Consider the following 20,860-nt stretch of genomic DNA (forward strand, 5'->3'; position numbering starts at 1 on the left):
ACAATCCCATTCACTGGGGGGTCCAGCCTTGGCAGGACCAAGGGCTTCCCCTTCAACTGCTGCTCTTACTGGGCTATACATTGCTACCTATTCAGTTGGAGCCCCGGGTCAGTCCAGGTATAGTCTTTGGGTAGTGGCTTAGTCCCTGGAAGCTCTGGTTGGTTGGCATTTTTGTTCATACCCACATGCATTCTAATTATTAGGACATGAATTTCATTATCCTTAGCGTTCTATTCCTGAAGACCATCAAACTACATTGTATGTGATTATATTAAAAAATGACAAAGCTAAAACTAGGAGAAAAATGGAAGTTTACAGGAGTAGAGCTGTGATCACATAATGGACAAATATTAGTCTACAGAGAAGCAGAACCCCAAAAAGAATCCCTAAGAGAAAAACACGAGTTCCACACAGAATTGCATTTTCTCAAAAACCAAGAACCTGATGGACTCAGGGAGATATCCTTCCAGAAGAAAAGGTAAAGCGTAAATTTGTGGTTTCTTCAGAGATCCAGGAAGGTAATAATAATGTTTTGCTGGGCTGACCATGAAGAATGCTTTGCTTCAGCAGACACATAAAACAGTATTTGGCTAAAGCAAACACAGGTAAAAGGTTGTTTTTCTATACTAAACCCATGAAAGGACACGTGATGTTTAGAAGGAACATTAATATGACCCTAGACACAATGGGATCTCTGAATTTGGTCCACCTTACATTGCATTGCTGATTTCCTCCTGTGGATCCTTCTGAGAAGACTCACCAAAGAACCTGGAGGATTCTTGCTCTGTCATTAGACTTGGACCCCATTTGTGATACCCCCAGATTCTTCTGAATAGAACTAACCCTGTTGATTCATGTGTGGCACCTGTGAGTAGATGGGACTGAAGCTGCTAACACAGGTTTGTTGTTTATTAGGGAACTGGACTGAGTACAAGGAAGATTGGAATGTCCCAAAAGCACTATTTCCAATCAGCTCCCTGTCCCCCATATCCTAATAAAATTCCTCTTTCACTGGTGGGTGGAGGGTCAGAGGGGAGGGTGAAATCCTATAAAAGTAGGTTGAGCAAAATATATGCCTACACCAAGAAAGACTGATGCTCAAAAAGAAGGAACAAAATATGGACAGAGGTCTATTTGTGCCTGATACAGCAACAGGATTAGGAAGAAGGGAAAGGGAAAAGACACAGCAGGTAACTCTGGCATGAAGGCTGGGGAGGGGCACTGGCACCCTCTCCCCTGGCAGGAGCCCTTTGTGATATGGAGACCACAGCTGTGTGATGTGGCCTGAGCCCCCTTGAAAAGTCACATGCTATACAGCACAGGTCAGTGGGCTGTGAGCTGCACTGCGATTAAGAAGATGGAAAGATTTTTCAATCTGATGAATAGCATTATTTACTCATGGGTGAGCCCCAGCACGATAGACACAGCAATGGACATGATCATTGCCATTATTTGTGGAGCTGGGCTCTATTTCCTACTGACCCCCTTCCTGACGGACCTCCCTGTGTCGCCATGTGAAAGTGAAAAGGACATCACAGAGGTGAGGAGAGCCTTTTTTCACATGGAATAGAAAGGCAGTCTGGTCACAACTGCTCCTCTAAGTTTTCATAGACATAGAAGTGTGGTGACAATTCTGGTATTAAAAAACATAAATATAAGAATTTATTTTTAAACTCTGGTGGGTGATAAGGGGCTGCTTCAGATTGTCCACAGTAACTGTGTTGTCACATGGTCAAGGAGGAGCATGAATTTGTCAATGGCAGATAGTTTCATTGTTCTTGTGACTTTTGGAATTCTGGGAACTTTTTGGAGTGTATATAAAAGCTAGATCCTTGTGAGGCGTGGGGGTACTCGTTTATTGAGCATTGCTATACCTTTCTGGTGGTTGTGGTTTGCTAACTAGTTGTACAAACAGAAGAAAGAAGGTTTACTGGATATCCTGACAGTAAAGATCAAACCTTCACAAAGAACATCATCCCCCATAATCAGCAGAAAATAGTCTAAGAATAATGTCTCCCTCTTACCCCTCGTTCCTTCTCATTTATCTAGTGTTAGGGGATAGAATGGGTGGGAGAAAAAAGCTGGAGAAGGGTGGAAGTAAGAAGAATCAACAAATTAGCTAAAATCTAGGTACAGACAGGTAATGGGAAATCTCCAGAAATACTCTGAATGGGATAGGCGGAAGGACATACTTGAGTGTTGCTCTGAGGTTTCTGCCTGAAGCTTTCACACCATTGGTAAGAGGATGCAGTTAGGTCACTAAGTAGGACTCTGGCTACTTGGGCAGACTGCATTTCTGAGTTGCTGAGGACGCGGAACAAGCTCAGCGCAAGGAAATCTGTCCTCTGCTCAGGTGCTTGGTTTCAATTGTGTTGAGCTGATGTGAAGCAGGTGATAAGACCATAGCCACAGATCAGGGCTTGAGTCTCCTCTCCTCTGAGGAAGCAGATATCACCTGACAGACCAGAGCCAGCTGCATAGTCTGAGGAACCCTGACTGAGGACATCACTGGTAACTGTGGCATAGGAAGCCCCTTTTGTTGTCTTTGCAACAGGCTAATAAGGAGATGGATTTATGTACAGTGTTGAAGAGGCAAGTAGGGATGAGAGAGATCTCCCTGGGAAATTATAATTTCATGTACTAAAGGACTGAAGACAGCAGGCAGCTTGTTAATGGGAGTGAGGAAGAAAGGACCCCAGGTAATTTGTGTGGTTTATAAATGACAGGATGTGAAGATGAGGCAGAGACAAACCAGGAAGAAAATCGCTACTCTAAAAGGTAGGCTACTGTTTCTCAGGGTTGAGATATTAAATCTACCTGCCCCTGAGTGACCAGGGTCTTGATGAGAGACATGCTCCCAAGGTCATGATATGCAGTACAGAAGAGTGGCTGCAGGGAAGGAACATAGATTCAGAAAACACCCAGGTTTTGTGATAGAAAGAAGCTGTGGTTGGCCTGGGATGGGTGCTGCACATGGGAATGTTGTTCAAGGCACTGGAGTGATTCTGTGCCCCTTATGGGGGAATCCCACTTCCACCTGAAAGCAGGGAGCTTCAGTTCTCTAAGTTGCAATTCTCTTTCAGATAACTGAACCTGTGACCCTTACCTTATTGTAAGAGGAATGACAGGAGTGGAGGGGGGAAGGAAATTTTTAATGGGCAGATAAACTCCATCCATTCCTCTTGTGCACACTCAGTGTTCTGTCCTTCCACTATGGGAGTTGAGCATTCCATTCTTAGCATGGGGAGTCAAGAGAGAGACGCCTCAGTCCTGGGTGTTCTCATTCCTCATATTTTTTTACATGACCATCTCCAGGTTGCAGAGATGCTGCAAAGAATGTGGAAGAAACCAAGACTCCATCACAACCTATGAAAATGTAAGAATATTTGTCCTGCGGAATTTTTCATGCCAAAATGTGAGAGGAATTTCTAGGCATCCTCATAGTGAAGATGCAATTGCAGGTTGGGATGGGAAGACAGGCCTCTTGGATATCACACTAAGAGACAGGGCTTATGGAGGCGATGAGGCCCTATATGGCTATTTGTGCCATAGATACACAGAGTTGTGGACCTCTTGTACTTCTGATGGGGGCTGATGCTTTTGCGTCCTTTCTTTTGCACTTCTAGGGAGCAACTTCTCCAGGACTCCACACCACATCCCTGGTTGAACCGTCTTCAGAAAATGGAACACCTTCTGATATTTCAGCCATTGTCTCATCTCAATTGCTTGGAGTATCTTATACAGAAGGAATTTAGTCACATTTTCTGGGGCATATCCACTCTTTTCTCTGAGTCAGTTTTGGCTGCTCCCAACATCCTCAGAAACCCTTCCTTAGCACAACACAAAACCCTCAGGTTTCATGATGCCTGTCGCCCTGCTGCCCAAGATCCTTCCAGGGAGCAAAGACCTCCAGAGTGTTCCCAAGAACAGCCATTGCCTGCACAACTTGTGACACCAAGCTCATTAGCTGTGACAAAGGCCCAACTAATACAAATCTTCCCAAGCTCTACACCAATCAAAACACCTCCTTGTTTCAAGAGGCAGGCCTTTGGAAAACCACGTCCTACCAGTGACAAAGGTATACCTGTATCACTATTAATGGAAAACCATGCTTGTCAACATGGACAGTATTGGAAACACACCAAAGGTGATCCAAGAACATCAGGCAGTCTTTACGAAACCCACTCAAAACTTGACCCTAAACAATGAGTCTGTCAGGTCAGGCTCCATCCCTTGGGAGCATTGGCAGATGGCCCATAGGAATGAGGGGCCACAGAATGAAGTTAAGGATACTAATATGGGACAAGAACAAGGAACCCCCATCACATTCCTCTCATCCTGAAAGTTGACCCAGCTACAGGGAAATTTTGTAGCAAAAACTGATAATTATTGCAAGAGCAGGGCTCAACTCTCCCAACCTGCCCAGCACTCCATCCTCAACCACAAAAGCTACATGTGGAACAAAATGAAGGGGACTGTGCCCATGGGAGTACCCTTACAGGAGGTCACAGAAAAGAATGAAAAATATACCACCATCAAGAAGGGCACTGGTTTAGGGGGAAACACCTGCCTTGTCCTTCCATCAGCAACCTTGAGAAGGGGCTGAAATTTAGGAATACCACACTAAGGACAGAAAAGCAGCTTTTTTGTAAAGGCTGCTAACAATCATACCTGCCTTGATTCAAAAAATGAAAAGGAAGCCACAGTCAAATTGTACAGAACTTCCAGTCAAACCCAGAAGGAAACCATATCTGTATTTCCTTGAGGCAAGCGATCTCACCACACCTGGAGTTCCAGCCTCAAACCTTCCCCAGGTTGTGTTTCCCTCCTCAACCATCTGTGATTCCAAGGAGGAGTACTATTCCAAGGCTGCCATGATCCTGGAACATTTGCATCACCAGGACCCAGGAGGGACAAGTGTAGAAAATGCCTCAAATGCCAGGCTAGAGAGTCCTCTGTGGAAGCACTCAGCTGCAGAGGTGCAGGAGAACCAAAGAGGCCCTGAACCTGATGCAAGTCATGGGCCCTCAAAAGTCTGAGCAGATCCATTTCAGACATATCTGAGTATTCAGCAACTTGATTTTTGCCTTCAGGCAAAAACCCAGCAGAGCACGACTGTGGAAGGAAGTGAAACAGGCAGTCTCCAAATAAATACCAATACGAAAATTGACAAGCATCCATCAAGGAAGATTTCAGTATGAGGACTCAGCTCATCCCTGCTGTCCTGTAATAGTGCTTGGTCAGGATGAAACTGTTCCACCCTCAGCAGCCAAACCAAGCAACATAGTGGAGGTGAAAGAAGAGCCATCTGCATGGACAGTGAGTCTGGGATCCAGTGAGAGTCACAATGGCCAAGCTATCGATATCAGTGCCAGGGACATTGGATCTTTACAACCTAACAAACATCCTGGTCATCCGCAAACACCTACCCTACAGCCCTCAGAGGACTCGGTCCAAAAACACAATCACACAGTAAGATAGACCTGAAATCAAAGGAGCAGGCACAGCATTGGCCTGTGAGACACGATCCAGATGTCCCTAGTACAGTACACCCTGCCAAGGTCAGCCTGCCTTCAAAACCCTGGATGCATAGCTTCCAGAATACATGCCAAAACCCCATAAATACCCTGGGTTTAGATGATGTCTCCATGAGGAGACATGAGAGGGTAGAAACTGGAGAGATATGTGTCCCAGAGGGAAAACATGAAGTGAAAGATTTCAAGGGGTCCCATCCCCATGAAGGGAAGCAGATTACTATAGGATCTAGAGCCATAAGCCAGGGAGAAAGGCTTCGAAGAGTAAGTCCTTCCATCCCAAGCTCCACACAGATCAGGGCTACAACCAAGACTTGGATACCAGGGGAAAGGAAGGTTACGTCGAAGAGCTCTTGGAATAAATTCACAAGGAATGCTTCAAAATATGGAGGCTCCAGCACAAAATACTTAGGTCAACGTGATTCCGTAGAGAATGTTCTCCCCACAACAGGTACTGAGCAAGTACAGGAGGTGGTAACAAGAAACAAGGTCCTCTACAATACAGTAGCTGAAATATAATCAATTGTGAATGCTCTGGCCCAGATCCTAGAAAACACTGAAGAGTACCGATCATCCCACTCTTCTATGGGTCTGCATGAAACAATCCATAGCAGAACAGTGAACAGATTGAGCTGTGGCCATGTCAGCCCTGAGATCAATAATTATCCCTTTACATATACGGGGATTGAAGACCAACTACAGTCAGGGATCGAAGCCCAGAGAGCGTGTGATCAAGAACTGAACCAAGGTGAGACAGATATCGGTTTAGACCAGCTCCCCGTCCCCAAGGGAAGTGACTTTCCTTCTTAGTACAGGGGAATTGGAGACAAGCAGTCGTCAGGTCTTCCTGACCAGAGATTCTGTGACCCAAATAAAATCACAACAAATGTTGGAATGGTCTGCTGACCACATAGCAGCTTCATGGGGCACAAAATTCCTTCGGATACAGAGCAATCAGAAGCAAACACCAGCCAGAAATTGTCCATAAACCCCTTTTCCCACATCAAACTACGAAGAAAGGAACGGGCTGTGGCCGTTCCCTGAGTTCATAGAGAATTTTCCAATAAAGCACGGGGGAAATGACTGCTTAAAGACTTCAGTTGCTGTCCACCAAGCCTCTCACACCAGGTAGACCTCACCAGGATGGGCAAGGAGGAGGAGGCTCTGGCCATCATTTTTCAAGATGTCCCATCTGCCCATCCATTGTGTCCCCCATGCTTCCTGGTAATAAACTTGGTTTTGTCCCTGCAAAGAAAGGATTTTCTTTTCGGAGCTCTTCCTCCTGCACTCATGGCTCCTTCCCAGATAGGAGCTGCTTCCTTGTAAACACTCCTGCCTTTCACCACAGTGGATTCTGTCTTATAGTGACGGAGCAGCATTTTTCTGCCTCAGTGCAGTTCATGGAGAAGACAGGGCAGGTGGGAAGGCAAAGTCACTTTGAGTTGTCTTTGTCACACAATACATCATTCTACAGTCAGTAATAATTTTCTGTCACTGCAAAGACAACAAAACACTACAATTTTTTAGGACGAGCCAACCATGTAAAGACCCCACCCAGGTCTAGGTCACAATGTGTTCCCTTCATTTTCTCACCTTGATGATTGTATCACTGTACACACAATGTGCAAAGACAGCAAACACAAACATTTCATCCTTCCTACAAAGGTAGGAAAAGCTCTCCCTACATTCCCAGGATAGACATAGAGAATACCTATCCCAGGAGTCCTTACTCACATTGATGTAGGCTGAGCCCATATCGGTACTTATTAAAGCCAGTTAAATAGGTCAGTAACTGTCCACAGTCTGCCTTCCTCTGTGACTAGAGCCAGAGCCAGAGTAGAACGTGCAGTCTGTACCATAGGTGGTTACTGAGGGCCATGTCACAGAGGCCTGCCCAACAAAACAGGTAAACCTGCAGAGAAATCAGAGACATCACAGTCAGTCCCCTCAGTGCCCTCCCTGGAGACCTGGAATCATCCTGCCCAGGCCATCACCTTGCTGACATGTGGACATTCAGGTCATATGATGCTGCACCAGTGCCAACCTGGTGTAGACAATGTCTGTCACTTGTAGATTGTTTCCTGGTAGAAGAATTCCTGGTAGAAGAATTTGGAAACCTGCATTCATAGTTTATGGTACTTCTGGATCTGTCAAGACCCAAGGTCCTATCTGCATCTATTTTCTAGCATATTTCGATCTCCCCTCTCTCCTCACATAATGTTCTTTTTGATTCTGCATCCCTCCTGCAAGCCCTGAATGAAACAATCCACTTTCATCCCCCACTGTTTCAGCAGATCTCATGTCTCCTTCTTTTGCACTTTCTTCATCTATTGGTTTTTAGTGTACAATAAAGAATATACACAACACCCAGACTATCAGTCAGGTGCTGTAACACGCCTAGGGTCACAGGTGAGGACACAACATCTGTTAGGACACTGGGAGTTACTGGCTCTCCTGGGAACCAGGGATGCAGGAACCTTTGGCAGCCATCTGTTGGAGGTCCCTTATGGTCTGAACTTGTGCCCTGAGCAGTCATTGGACACTGGTCCCATACCCATTCCCACAACACCCAAAGGAAACCCATCACCCAGGTTCTAGAACATGCCCAGGATCTCAGGAACACAGGATCACAGAGGAAGCTCAACGTCCAGGAGATTGACACAGGCAGGAGCCCTGCAGAACTGACACACTCAAGGTTACAGTTGAGGAAAAAATTTCCTTCCCAACACACAGCATAACTGATACCCACATAGAAACCAGCAAAACACAAACCCCACCCACGCAGAGGCCCAGGTTTGTCCCAGATTTTACCTATGCTCCAAGGAATCTCAGGCTTCTCAATTCCCTCCAATCCACTTGTTCAACATGCAGACAAATTTTGAATCACAGGAGCTGTGACAAACAGAAACTCAGGAGCTTGGTCACTAGGACTTCACTATCTCAGAGGCAACTTGACCTCCAGAAGCTTTGCAAACATAGGATCTTAGGATCAGAAAGACACCTGGACTCTGAGAGTTCTGATACAACCAAGATCACAAGAAGTACAGGCTCCAGTCAGAGACAGGTCGGGCAGGCACTAGAGGAAAGCAGATGCCAAATGGCAAGCAGAAGATAAATAAGCCATAGAAACCAAGGCTAGTTATCATCAAAAACCAGTTATCCCCCTACAGTAAGTCCTGGCCTTGCCATCACACCTATAAAGCAAGATTCGAAGGTAAAATCATATCCCATGATAATGATAGAGTCCTTTGAGAAGGCCATAACTCCCCAGAAGAAATACAGGAAAATACAACCAAACAGGTAAAGGAATTGAACAAAAACAGCCTAGATTTAAAAACAGAAACAGAAACAATAAAGAAATATCAAAAGGCAAGAGCCCTCAAGATAGAAAACCTAGGAAAGAGATCAGGAATCATAGATGCAAGCATCGCCAATAGAATACAAGAAATATAAGAGAAAATCTCAGGAGCAGAAATACCATAGAAAACATAGACACAACAATCAACGAACATGCAAAGTGAAAAAAGGTCCTAAGCCAAACCATCCAGGAAATCAGGGACACAGTGAGAAAACCAACCTTAAGGATAATATGTATATAAGATAGCGAAGATTCCCAACTTAAATATCTTCAAGTAATTTTAGACGGAAACTTCCTCAAACTAAAACAAAGCAACAACAACAAAAAATGAGATGCCCATGAACACCCAAGAAGCCCACAGAACTCGATAGATTAGAACAGAAAAAAAAAAAAATCCTACCGACACAGAATAGTGAAAACACCAAATGCAGAAAACAAAGAAAGAACATTAAAAGCAATAAGGGAAACAGGTCAAGTAACATATTAAGACAGACCTATCAGAATTACACCAGACTTTTCAACAAAGACCATGAAAGCCTGTCCCAGACGACACACCCACAAGTGGCCCTTACCACTCAGTGAAACTGGAAGTACAATGTAGCCAAGACGTGGCAAGAAGAACAATTTTATAAAAAATAATATAAAAGGCCTCATTTTTCCCCATGCTAGCCTTCACACTTGGTCTACCTTTTTTATTTGCAGGGATTGGGGGCATGGCCTCAGAATCCCCTTTTTCCCTTTATGGCCTAGTTCTTGCCGTGCAGGAAACACTGAGTGATGCCAGCAGTGATCCCCTCGCCAAAGCCACCGCCCTGCTCAAAAGTGGCGATGCATGCCACTTCCTACCGATGTTTCCACGATTGCAGAAAACAGAGGTGTCCAAGTGCTCCTCAGAGTCCTCTACGCTGTCCCAGGACACGGTTCTCCTTTGTTCTGTCTGGCAAGCTTTAAGCTTCCCCTTGGCCCCTGGATGTTTGTGAACAAAATGAAAAGCCACATCAGTAGAAATGCTATGCAGGGTCTCTGGGTTCCTTAAAAATGGGACTTACCAGGTCCAGATATGTTCCGTGCAGAATTCTATCAGACCTTCATAGAAGAGCTCATACCGATAGTATCCAAACTATTCCGCATAATTGTAGCTGATGGGAGTGCTACCAAATTCCTTCTATGAAGCCACAATTACTCTTATACCTAAACCACACAAGGACCCAACAAAGGAAGAGAACTTCATACCAATTTCCCTTATGAATATCGACACAAAAATACTCAATAAAATTCTGCACACCGAATCCAAGATAATATCAAAACAATCATCCACCATGATCAAGTAGCTTCATCCCAGGCATGCAGGGAAGGTTTAATATACGGAAAACCATCAATGTAATCCACTATATCAACAAACTGAAACATCAAACCCACATGATCAATTACATTAGATGCTGAGAAAACATTTGACAAAATTCAACACCCCTTCATGATAAAAGTCCTGGAAAGAATAGGAATTCAAGGCCCACACCTAAGCATAGGAAAAACCATATACAGCAAACCAGTAGCTAATATTAAACTAAATGGAGAGAAACTTGAAGCAATTCCACTAAAATCAGGGACTAGACAAGGCTGTGCACTCTCTCCCTACATATTCGATATAGTGCTCAAAGTTCTAGCCAGAGCAATCAGACAACAAAAGGAGATCAAAGGGATAGAGATTGGAAAGGAAGAAGTAAAAATATCACTATTTCTAGATGATATGATAGTATATTTAAGTGATCCCTAAAGTTCCAACAGAGAACTACTAAACCTGATGAACACCATCAGCAAAGTGGCTGGGTATAAAATTAACTCATATTAATCAGTAGCCTTCCTCTACACAAGAGAGAAAAACAAGGCAAGAAAGAAATTAGGGGAACGACACCCTTCATAATACTCCCAAATAGTATAAAAATACATCGTTGTGAATCTGACCAAGCTAGTGAAATATCTGTACTATAAGAACTTCAAGCCTCTGAAGAAAGACATTGAAGAAGATCTCAAAAGATGGAAAGATCTCCCACGCTCATGGATTGGCAGGATTAATATAGTAAAAATGGCCATTTTACCAAAAGCGATCTACAGAGTCAATGCAATCCCCATGAAAATACCAATCCAGTTTTCAGAGAATGAGACCGAACAATTTGCAAATTCCTCTGGAATAACAAAAAAACCAGGATAGACCAAACTACCCTCAACAATAAAAGGACTTCAAGGGGAATCACTATCCCTGAACTCAAGCAGTATTACAGAGCCATCCAATGGAAACCATCCAATGGAAAGAAGATAGCATTTTCAGGAAATGGTGCTGCTTCAACTGGAGGTCAGTACGTAGAAGAATGCAGATCGATCCATTCTTAGCACCCTGTACAAAGCTTAAGTCCAACTGAATTAAGGAAATCCACATCAAACCAGATACACTCAAACTAATAGAAGAAAAAGTGGGGAAGAGTCTCGAACACTTGGGCACTGGAGAAAATTTCCTGAACAAAATACCAATGGCTTAGGCTCTAAGATCAAGAATCAAGAAAGGGGATCTCATAAAACTGTCAAACTTCTGTAAGGCAAAGGACACTGCTGTTAGGACAAAATGGCAACCAACAGATTGGGAAAAGATCTTTACCAATACTACAACTGATAGAGGGCTCACATCCAAAATATACAAAGAACTCACGAACTTAGATGGCAGGAAAACAAATAGCCCTAATAAAAAATAGGGTTCAGAGCTAAACAAAGAATTCACAGCTGAGGAATGCTGAATGACAGAGAAGAACCTAAAGAAATGTTCAACATCTTTAGTCATAAGGGAAATGCAAATCAAATCAACCCTGAGATTCCACCTCACACCATTCGTAATGGCTAAGATCAAAAACTCACATGACAGCCGATGCTGGTGAGGATATGGAGAAAGAAGAAAACTCCTCCATTGTTGGTGGGATTGCAGACAGGAACGAACATTCTGGGAATCAGACTGGAGGTTCCTCAGAAAATTGGACATTGAATTACCCGAGGACTCAGCTATACCTCTCTTGGGCATATACCTAAAAGATGCCCCAAAATACAACAAAGACACATGTTCCACTATGATCATAGCAGCCTTAGTTATAATAGCCAGAAGCTGGAAAGAAACCAGATGCCCTTCAACAGAGGAATGGATACAGAAATGTGGTGCATTTCCACAATGGAATACTACTCAGCTATCAAAAACAATGGCTTTATGAAATTCATAGGCAAATGGAGGGATCTGGAAACTATCCTCCTGAGTGAGGTAACCCAATCGCAGAAAAACACACATAGTATGCACTCATTGATAATTGGATATTAGCCCAAATGCTCGAATTTCCCTAGATGCACAGAACACATGAAACTCAAGAAGGATGAACAAAATTCGAATGATTCACTCTTTCTTTAAAAGGGGAACATGAATACCCTTCGGAGGAAATAGGGAGGGAAAGTTTAGAACAGAGGCAGAAGGAACACCCATTCAGAGCCTGACCCCACATGTGGCTCATACATATACAACCACCAAACTAGATCAGATGGATGAAGCAAAGAAGTGCAGGCTGACAGGAACTAGATGTACATGTTTCCTGAGAGACACAGCCAGAATACAGCAAATACATAGGCGAATGCCATCAGCAAACCACTGAACTGAGAACAGGACCCCTGTTGAAGGAATCAGAGAAAGGACTGAAAGAGCTTGAAGGGGCTCGAGACCCCATATAAACAACAATGCCAACCAACCAGAGCTTCCAGGGACTAAGCCACTCCCCAAAGACTATACATGGACTGACCCTGGGCTCCAACCCCATAGGTAACAATGAAGAGCCTAGTAAGAGCACCAGTGGAAGGGGAAGCCCTTGGTCCTGCCAAGACTGAACCCCTAGTGAACCTGATTGTTGGACAGAGGGCAGTAATGGGGGAAGGATGGGCAGGGGAATACCCATATAGAAGAGGAGGGGAAGTGGTTATGGGGATGTTGTCCCGGAAACCCGGAAAGGGAATAACAATCGAAATGTAAATAAGAAATACCCAAGTTAATAAAGATGGAAAAAAAATAAAATACAATAAAAATCAACTGTTAATATAGAAATATGTGATAGAATCCACTTCCCATATCACAGATACTTAAAGTTAAGCATCTTAAACCATAATGTAGTAAATATGTTTCCCACACTTCTCTATGCACATGCACAATCTCACCTATCGATCAGATGCACATACCCTTATTTCCTACATACAAATTACTCCCTAGTTATAATGTATTGTGTCATAGAAAATATTCATCAAAATTTCCATGACCCTTTAATAAATATACTGTCACTTCAACATTCCCCTCACAAAAATCATGTTCTTTACAGAAGGCAAACCAGGGCAAAAGGTATAGGAATCATGCAGTCTCCATATGCACAAGATTCTCTAGGACTTTCAAGAATTCAAGAAAAATGAAAGCCCAACACAAGTAAATTCATGGTGCATAATGAAAGTAATGGTAACAAGAAAGTTCATAGCACTAAATGCCTTCACAAAGGGTTTGGAGAGATTTCCTCCTAGCAATGTCAAAGCAGGCCTGAAAGCTCTACAACAAACAGAAGTAAAATAAAACAAGCAGTCCATAAAAAATGATCAGACTCAATCCTTAAATCAACAAATGAGAAAGAAAGAGAAGCACATCAAGACCCAATGTAACCAAGGGCTTATTTCAGAAAATCAAGAAGAGAGACAGAACCTTAGCAAACTAGAGACAGAAGGACAACACTCAATTCAAGGAAATCAGAAATTACAAGAAAGCTAGAGCAAAGGACACTGAAGAACTACAAAGTGTCATGAGGTCTTACTTCAAAACCCTGAATGCCACAAAATTAAAAAATCTGCATGTAATGGACAGTTTTCTATAGACACCATTTACCAAAGGTAAATCAAGATCAGGTACACAATTCAAACAGTCCTATAAACCCCTTAAGAAATAGAAAGTCACTGAAAGTCTTTCAAAAACAACAAACTCAGGGCAGATGATTTTCATACACAATTCCACCAGAGTTTAAAAAGAAGACTTATACCAACACTCCTTAAACTACTTGACAAAATAGAAAGAGAAGAAACACTGCCAAACTTCTTCTATGAGGCTACAGTCATAATGATACCTAATCCATAAGAAGACACAACAAAGAGAATTTCAGATGAATTACCTTTATGAACGTTGATGTAGAAACAATCAGAAAACACATCCAAACTCGATCTAACTACATATCTTAGATAGCATCCACCATGATCAAGTAGACTTGATCCCAGGGATGCAAGGATGACTCATTAAATGGAATTCCACCATGGGAATCCACCGTATAAAAACACTGAAAGGAAAAACACCCCACAGGATCATTTGAGGCTGACGAATCCTTTGACAAAATCCAGCAACACTTCATGTTAAAAAGTCATGGAGACATCAAGAATACAAAGTGCATACTTAAACATACTGAAGGTAATATATAGCAAACCAATGGCAAACATCAAATTGAATGGAGGGGAATGTAAGCAATTCCACTAATATCGGAGAGAAGGTTGCCCACTCTCTCCCTAACTACTCAACATAGTACTTGACGTTCTCGCTAGAGCAATAAGACAACTAAAGGAGATGAGGCAGCCAAAAGTACCCTTATTTGCAGATGATATGATAGTACACATCGGTGACCACAAAAATTCTACCCAAGAACTCCTACAGCAGAGTGCATGTAACGAACACATCAACAAAGTGGGTGGACAAAATTCACTCAAAAAATCAGTAGTCATAACTTTAATTTTTTCAAAGCTTACTTTTAATTACAACCATAAATGCTTTATTCACCATTTTAGCACACTACACACCAGAGGTAGTGGAAAAAAAACGATACAGGGGAAGTGGACCTGTGTAGAAATGGTTCTTGGGAGCAAATCCAATCTACCTTCTCAGGAAATCAGCAGTTCACAGGTCAGCAGTGGAAGCTGGACTGACTCTCAAAAACACTTTACGGATACATGAGGAGACCAGTTCAGTATTGTCAGGATAGCAGCAGTGGTAACAGACCTTAGCAGGTATAACTAGGCCTCACTTGAATTAACATGAGGCAGGCAGCAGAAGGGATTCGGACCAGCAGCGATGCCAGGAGCAGCTGTGTCTCTCTGGACTGAGGGAACATCAGTGAAGACACAAGGCCAAGAAGAGGTTAACTGTGCGAGCAATGCAATCTTTTCTCACAGCTGTTGAATCCTATTTATATGCCCTCCAAACATCACATGACCTCCCGGGGTGTTTACCTCACCAGGTGTCTTACATCGGGATGTGAGCCTACCTCAGCTGACATTACTCTGCCATTTGGCTTGAGATCTCAAAAATATCATGAAACGCAGTACACAGCAGAAACTTTATGGTGAGTTTCTCTCTAGGCCATCCTGACAAATGAACCTCAAGTATGGAAGGTGGATCAATACATGTGAGTTGTTAGCAAAGAGTCATTCATCATGTGCCCTCGCACAAGCTTGCTGAGGTAAAACATCTTTTCAACCTCATCTACTTCAGGGAAATGTTCCTTCACGTCTTCGCGCCAGCAAATCACCATTCAACGCAAATGACTTTCCAAAGAATGCTTAAGTTCCCTCATCATGTCCCCCTTTCTGTTCAAGAACTGTCCTTTCCTCTGACATTAACTATTTACTCACAATAGATACAACTGAAAAACCACCACATTTTCAATAAAGGCCTTATTACAATAGTCAAAAATAGGCTGACAGAACAAGTTTAAATTTCAAAGAATATAGAATGACTTAATAAAAAACATATTTCTTTCAATATAGAACACAAAAATCAAACAAACACGTTAAATTTCACTTAATATACAAAAATTCAAACAAAACCATCTACAACCCTAGATAACACATGCAGCGACTAAAACTACCCAGCCAACTTAAGGGATTGTGACGAGTCTTCTGTATTGGGCCAAAGAATTCCTGCTTGAGCCCCAAGAGGAAAAAATTGTTAGTCTGAAAAAAACTAGGTCTAGCATTTATTGCCTAGTCTCTGGGTTTATGTATTCTCTGTATTGTATGTTGTTAGAACCCCACAACCCTCCCCCCACAAGAAATGACTTGTCTGAAAAAAAGCTGCTAGTAACAGTTTTTGCCCTGATTCTGTTTATCCAGTTTCTGTACTGTCCTTCCATCTATATATTGTCCAATCTCTGTGTTTATCTGTGTGTGATCGATCACTTGGGCTAACCTTTTGAATTTGCATTAATTTTTTTTTGTAAAATCAGACACTGAGTCCGTGAATCCCTTGGGCTTTTTGCTTTGTGAAGAACTCCATGTCTTTGGTGACAGGAGGATATATCCATGTTCCAGTCATGAAACATTTGCATATTTCATTCTAATGTCAACTCACCCTTACAGAATACTGGTTGACCTTGTTTGTTCTGGCTTGAACTGCCCTTCCTGATTCCTGTGTGGTGTCTGCTCCGTGCTCCAGACGGCAGCTGCATGCTCATGTTTGGTGTTCGCTAGAGGAATGGACTGAGAACAACAAGAACTGGAATTGACCTAAAGAACTGATTCTGAACAGGTCCACTTCCACACTTCCTCATATCCCAATACCCTTGCTTTTTAACTACCTCATGTGTGTTGTAAGCCAGAGGGGAGGTTGAACGAGATTAAAGTACATTGTGAAAAATAAGTGCGCAGACAGAGAAGTTCTGGGGCTCAGAAAGAAGGAAGAAAACATGGACAGAATGCATTTCTGACCGATCTGGCAACAGCATTTGGAAGTAGCAAACAGGAAAAGGATACAGGAGGGGCTGGCTGGGCTGCAGACTGGAAAAGGGCTGTGACAACCTCTCTACTGCCAGGATCCCTTGGTGATGAGGAGGCCGGCTCAGTGTTATATGCCCTCAGCTCTTCTGACACATGTCAAACTGAGCTTTCCTGAGAGCTGCACTGCAATTCAGAAGATTGAGAATTCTGTCCTGATGAATATTGTTAGAGATTCGTGAATGAGCCCCAGCTCTGTGGACACAGCAATAAGCACTGGGATGTGTGTGAACAGGGGAGTCTTTTCCTACTAATCCTATTCTTCAAGGATTACCCACCATCACCAAGAGCTGGGAACAAAGGGGTCATCCCAAAGGTTTGCAAATACATGGTTCACACACTTGGAGCAAAGGCCTGTTGTTCACAAACTTTACTCTCACGTTCCCTAGAAAGACAGGTGTACTGACAAATTTTAGCATTTTTCTTCTTTTAAAACCACAAATATATGAGTATTTTTATTTTAATCCCAGGTGGGGAATATGGCGCTATTTCCTATTTTCCACATCAGCTGACTATGATTTGCCTCATGCTCTAGCAGGTGCGTGGTATTGGGAGCAGCAGATAGTTTCCTTGTTTCTGTGACTCTTAGAATTCTGAGGTCTGACAGAATTGATGCTATCCCACAGCTCTCTTCACCCAAATACTGTGGAAGACAGAACTGAACACTCAGAAGTACGGACCATCCTCAGACTTCAGGACAGACCACCCTTCTGCACACCTTTGCCCACATTGCTGGCCCAACTGCATGATGCCTCTGGACACAGGGATTATAGGAGCAGTCAGCGGCAGGTACCTGTGGTCCCATTCATTGCCCTGAACTGAAGTGAACCGGTCAAACAGCTCCCTGCACCCAAATCCCTTGACGTGGGTGTGGACCCTCAGAAGTCTGGACGCTCTGGAGAAATTAGAGAAGACTACCCCTGTCCACATTCCTGACCAAAGAGGGAATCACCTAGTGCCAGATCTGCCCTCTGCACACAGGAACCTAGGAGTAGTCAGTGGCAGGACCCTTCTGATTCCTTCCTGTGCTGAGAGCAGAAAGACAATCACTAGCACCACCTACATGCCTGAGGGCAGAGCACTCTGTTCCTAGAAACGGCTGAAAGAAAACAGGAAAACAGGTATACAGGAGTGCTGACACACAGCCTACAGTAGGGTCAAGCCATTCTCAGAAATATCAAGACAAACTAACACCAGAGACAACTGATGGTGAGAAGCAAGCTCAGGAACCCAAGCAACAGAAACCAAGATTACTTGGCACCATCAGTTCCCCCACCAAAGCAAATACTGGATATTCAAACACATAAGAAAAGCAAGATTTAGATTTAAAATCACATTGTATCTTGATGATGGAGGAATTTAAGAAGGACATATATAACTCCTTTAAAGAAATACTGGGCAACACAAGTAAACAAGTTGAAGCCCTTAGAGGAAATACAAAAACCCCTAAAAGATTTTCAGGAAAACGCAAATAAATAGGTGAAGGAATTGAACAAAACAATCCAGGAGATAAAAATGGAAATAGAAACAAGAAAGAAAGCACAAAGGGAGACAACCCTGGTGATAGAAAACCTAGGGAAGAGATCAGGAGTCACAGATGCCAGCATCACCAACAGAATACAGGAGATAGAAGAGAGAATCTCAGGAGCCAAAGATACCATAGAAAACATTGACACAACTGTCAAAGATAATATAAAACAGAAAAAAAACCTCCTAGCCCAAAACACCCAGAAAATCCAGGACACAATGTGAAGATCAAACCTAAGGATAATAGGTATAGAAGGGAGTGAAGACTCCCAACTTAAAGGACCAGTAAATATCTTCAACAAAATTATAGAAGAAAACTTCCCGAACCTAAAGAAAGAGATGCCCATAAAGTACAAGAAGCCTACAGAACTCCAAATAGATAGGACCAGAAAGTAATCCCTCCTGTCACATAATAGTCAGAACACCAAATGCACAAAACAAACAAAGAATTTTAAAAGCAGTAAGGGAAAAAGGTCAAGTAACATATAAAGGTAGACCTTTAGGAATTATACCAGACTTCTCACAAGAGACTTTGAAAACCAGAAGATCCTGGACCGATGTCAGAGACCCTAAGAGAATACAAATGCCGGTCTAGGCTACTATATCCAGCAAAACTCTCAATTAACATGGAGAAACCAAGATATTCCACGACAAAACCAAATTTACACAATATCTTTCTACAAATCCATCCCTACAAAGGATAAAAATCGAAAAGACTAAAACAAGGATGGAAACCACATCCTAGAAAAGGCAAACAGTATTCTCCTTGCAAAAATACCAAAAGAAGAGAGACACGCAGACATAATCCCACCTCTAAATATGAAAATAACAGAAAGCAACAATCACTTGTCCTTAATATCTCTCAACATCAATGGACTCAATTCCCCAATAAAAATAAACAGACTAATAGACTGGATACGTAAAAACGACCCAGCATATTTCTGCATGTAGGAAACCCACCTCAGAGACGACAGGCACTACCTCAGACTAAAAGGCTAGAAAACAAATTTCAAAGCAAATGGTCTGAAGAAGCAAGCTGGAGTAGCCATTCTAAAATTGAATAAACTCAACTTTCAACTAAACATCATCAAAGAAGATAAGGTAGGACACTTCATATTCATCAAAGGTAAAATCACCACGATGAACTCTCAATCCTAAACATCTATGCACCAAATACAAGGGCACCTACATACATAAAAGAAACCTTACTAAAGCTCAAACCACACATTGTACCTTACCCAATAAGAGCAGGAGAGTTCAACACCCCAATCTCATCAATGGACAGATTGTGGAAACAGAAACTAAACAGAGACATAGAGAAACTAACAGAAGTTATGAACCAAATGGATTGAACAGCTACTCATAGTCCATTCCATCCTGAACCAGAAAGATAGACCTTCTTCGCAGCACCTCATGGTACCTTGTCCAAAACGGATAGTACAATCAGTCACACAACAGACCTCAACAGGAAGATAGAAATATTCCCATGCATCCTATCAGATCACCATGGACTATAGCTGATCTTCAATAACAATAATAATGATAGAACACGCACATAAACATGTAAGCTGAACAACACCCTACTCAATGATATCTTGGTCAAAAAAAAAAGAAAGAAAGAAATTAAGGACTTGTTAGAAGTTTATGACAAAGGAGGTACAACATACCGAAACTTATGGGACACAATGAAAGCTGTGCCAACAGGAAAACTCATAGCTCTGAGTGCCTCCAAAAAGAAATTTGAGAGAGCTTACATCAGCAGCTTGACAGAACACCTAGAAGCTCTAAACAAAAAAAAAAGAGGCAAACACACTCAAGAGGAGTAGAAGGCAAGAAATAATCAAACTCAGGGATGAGATCAACCAAGTAGAAACAAAAAGGACTGTACAAAGAATCAACTAAGCCAAGAGCTGGTTCTTTGAGAAAATCAACACGAAGGCTAAGCCCTTAGACAGACTAACAAGAGTCCACAGAGAGCGTGTTAAAATTAACAAAATTAGAAATGAAAAGGGAGACATAAGAACAGAATCGGAGGAAATTTAAAAAAAAAATCATCAGATCCTACTACAAGAGCCTATACTCAATAAAACTTGAAAATCTGGAGGAAATGCACAATTATCTAGAAAAATACCAGGTACCAAAGTTAAAGCAGGAACAGATAAACCATCTAAACAACCCTTTAACTCCTAAAGAAATAGAAGCAGTTATTCAAATTCTCAAAATTAAAAACAGCCCAGAAACAGATAGGGATAGTGCAGAATTCTATCAGACCTTCATAGAAGACCTCATACCAATACTGTCCAAACTATTCCACAAAATAGAAACAGACAGAGCACTACCAAATTCCTTCTATGAAGCCACAATTACTCTTATACCTAAAACACACAAAGACCCAACAAAGAAAGAGAACTTCAGACCAATTTCCCTTATGAATATCAACACAATAATACTCAAGAAAATTCTTGCAAACCTCATCCAAGAATACATCTAGAAGGAGTCCATAAGTGTTTGGGAAAAGGCTCAAGTTGTCTCTTCTCCACCCTGCAGCAGGTTCACGCATTGTGTTTCTGAAAGGGAAGAA

General features: G+C 42.4%; 1 protein-coding gene and 1 long non-coding RNA gene across 2 annotated transcripts in view; one reads left to right on the top strand and one right to left on the bottom strand.

Annotated features, from left to right (window-relative positions):
- LOC134482691 (uncharacterized) overlaps positions 1 to 9,731 on the bottom strand; it is a 73,702-nt gene extending 63,971 nt beyond the window's left edge. Inside the window, exons 1-2 of the long non-coding RNA XR_010059101.1 lie at positions 8,346 to 9,731; positions 3,107 to 7,446 (exon numbers count right to left, since the gene is read on the bottom strand). This is a non-coding gene — a long non-coding RNA (uncharacterized LOC134482691). The remainder of the gene's footprint in view (positions 1 to 3,106; positions 7,447 to 8,345) is intronic.
- On the top strand, positions 141 to 6,790 carry Spata31c2l4 (SPATA31 subfamily C member 2 like 4). Its single transcript, XM_039096336.2, has 4 exons — positions 141 to 1,540; positions 2,727 to 2,778; positions 3,316 to 3,376; positions 3,627 to 6,790. Exons 1-4 carry the CDS (start codon positions 1,307 to 1,309, stop codon positions 4,207 to 4,209), a joined length of 930 nt encoding a protein of 309 aa, XP_038952264.1. The 5' UTR covers positions 141 to 1,306; the 3' UTR covers positions 4,210 to 6,790.
- Positions 9,732 to 20,860: the final 11,129 nt, after the last annotated feature.

This window comes from Rattus norvegicus, chromosome 17, assembly GCF_036323735.1.
Source record: "Rattus norvegicus strain BN/NHsdMcwi chromosome 17, GRCr8, whole genome shotgun sequence".
Classification (NCBI taxonomy): Eukaryota; Metazoa; Chordata; class Mammalia; order Rodentia; family Muridae; genus Rattus; species Rattus norvegicus.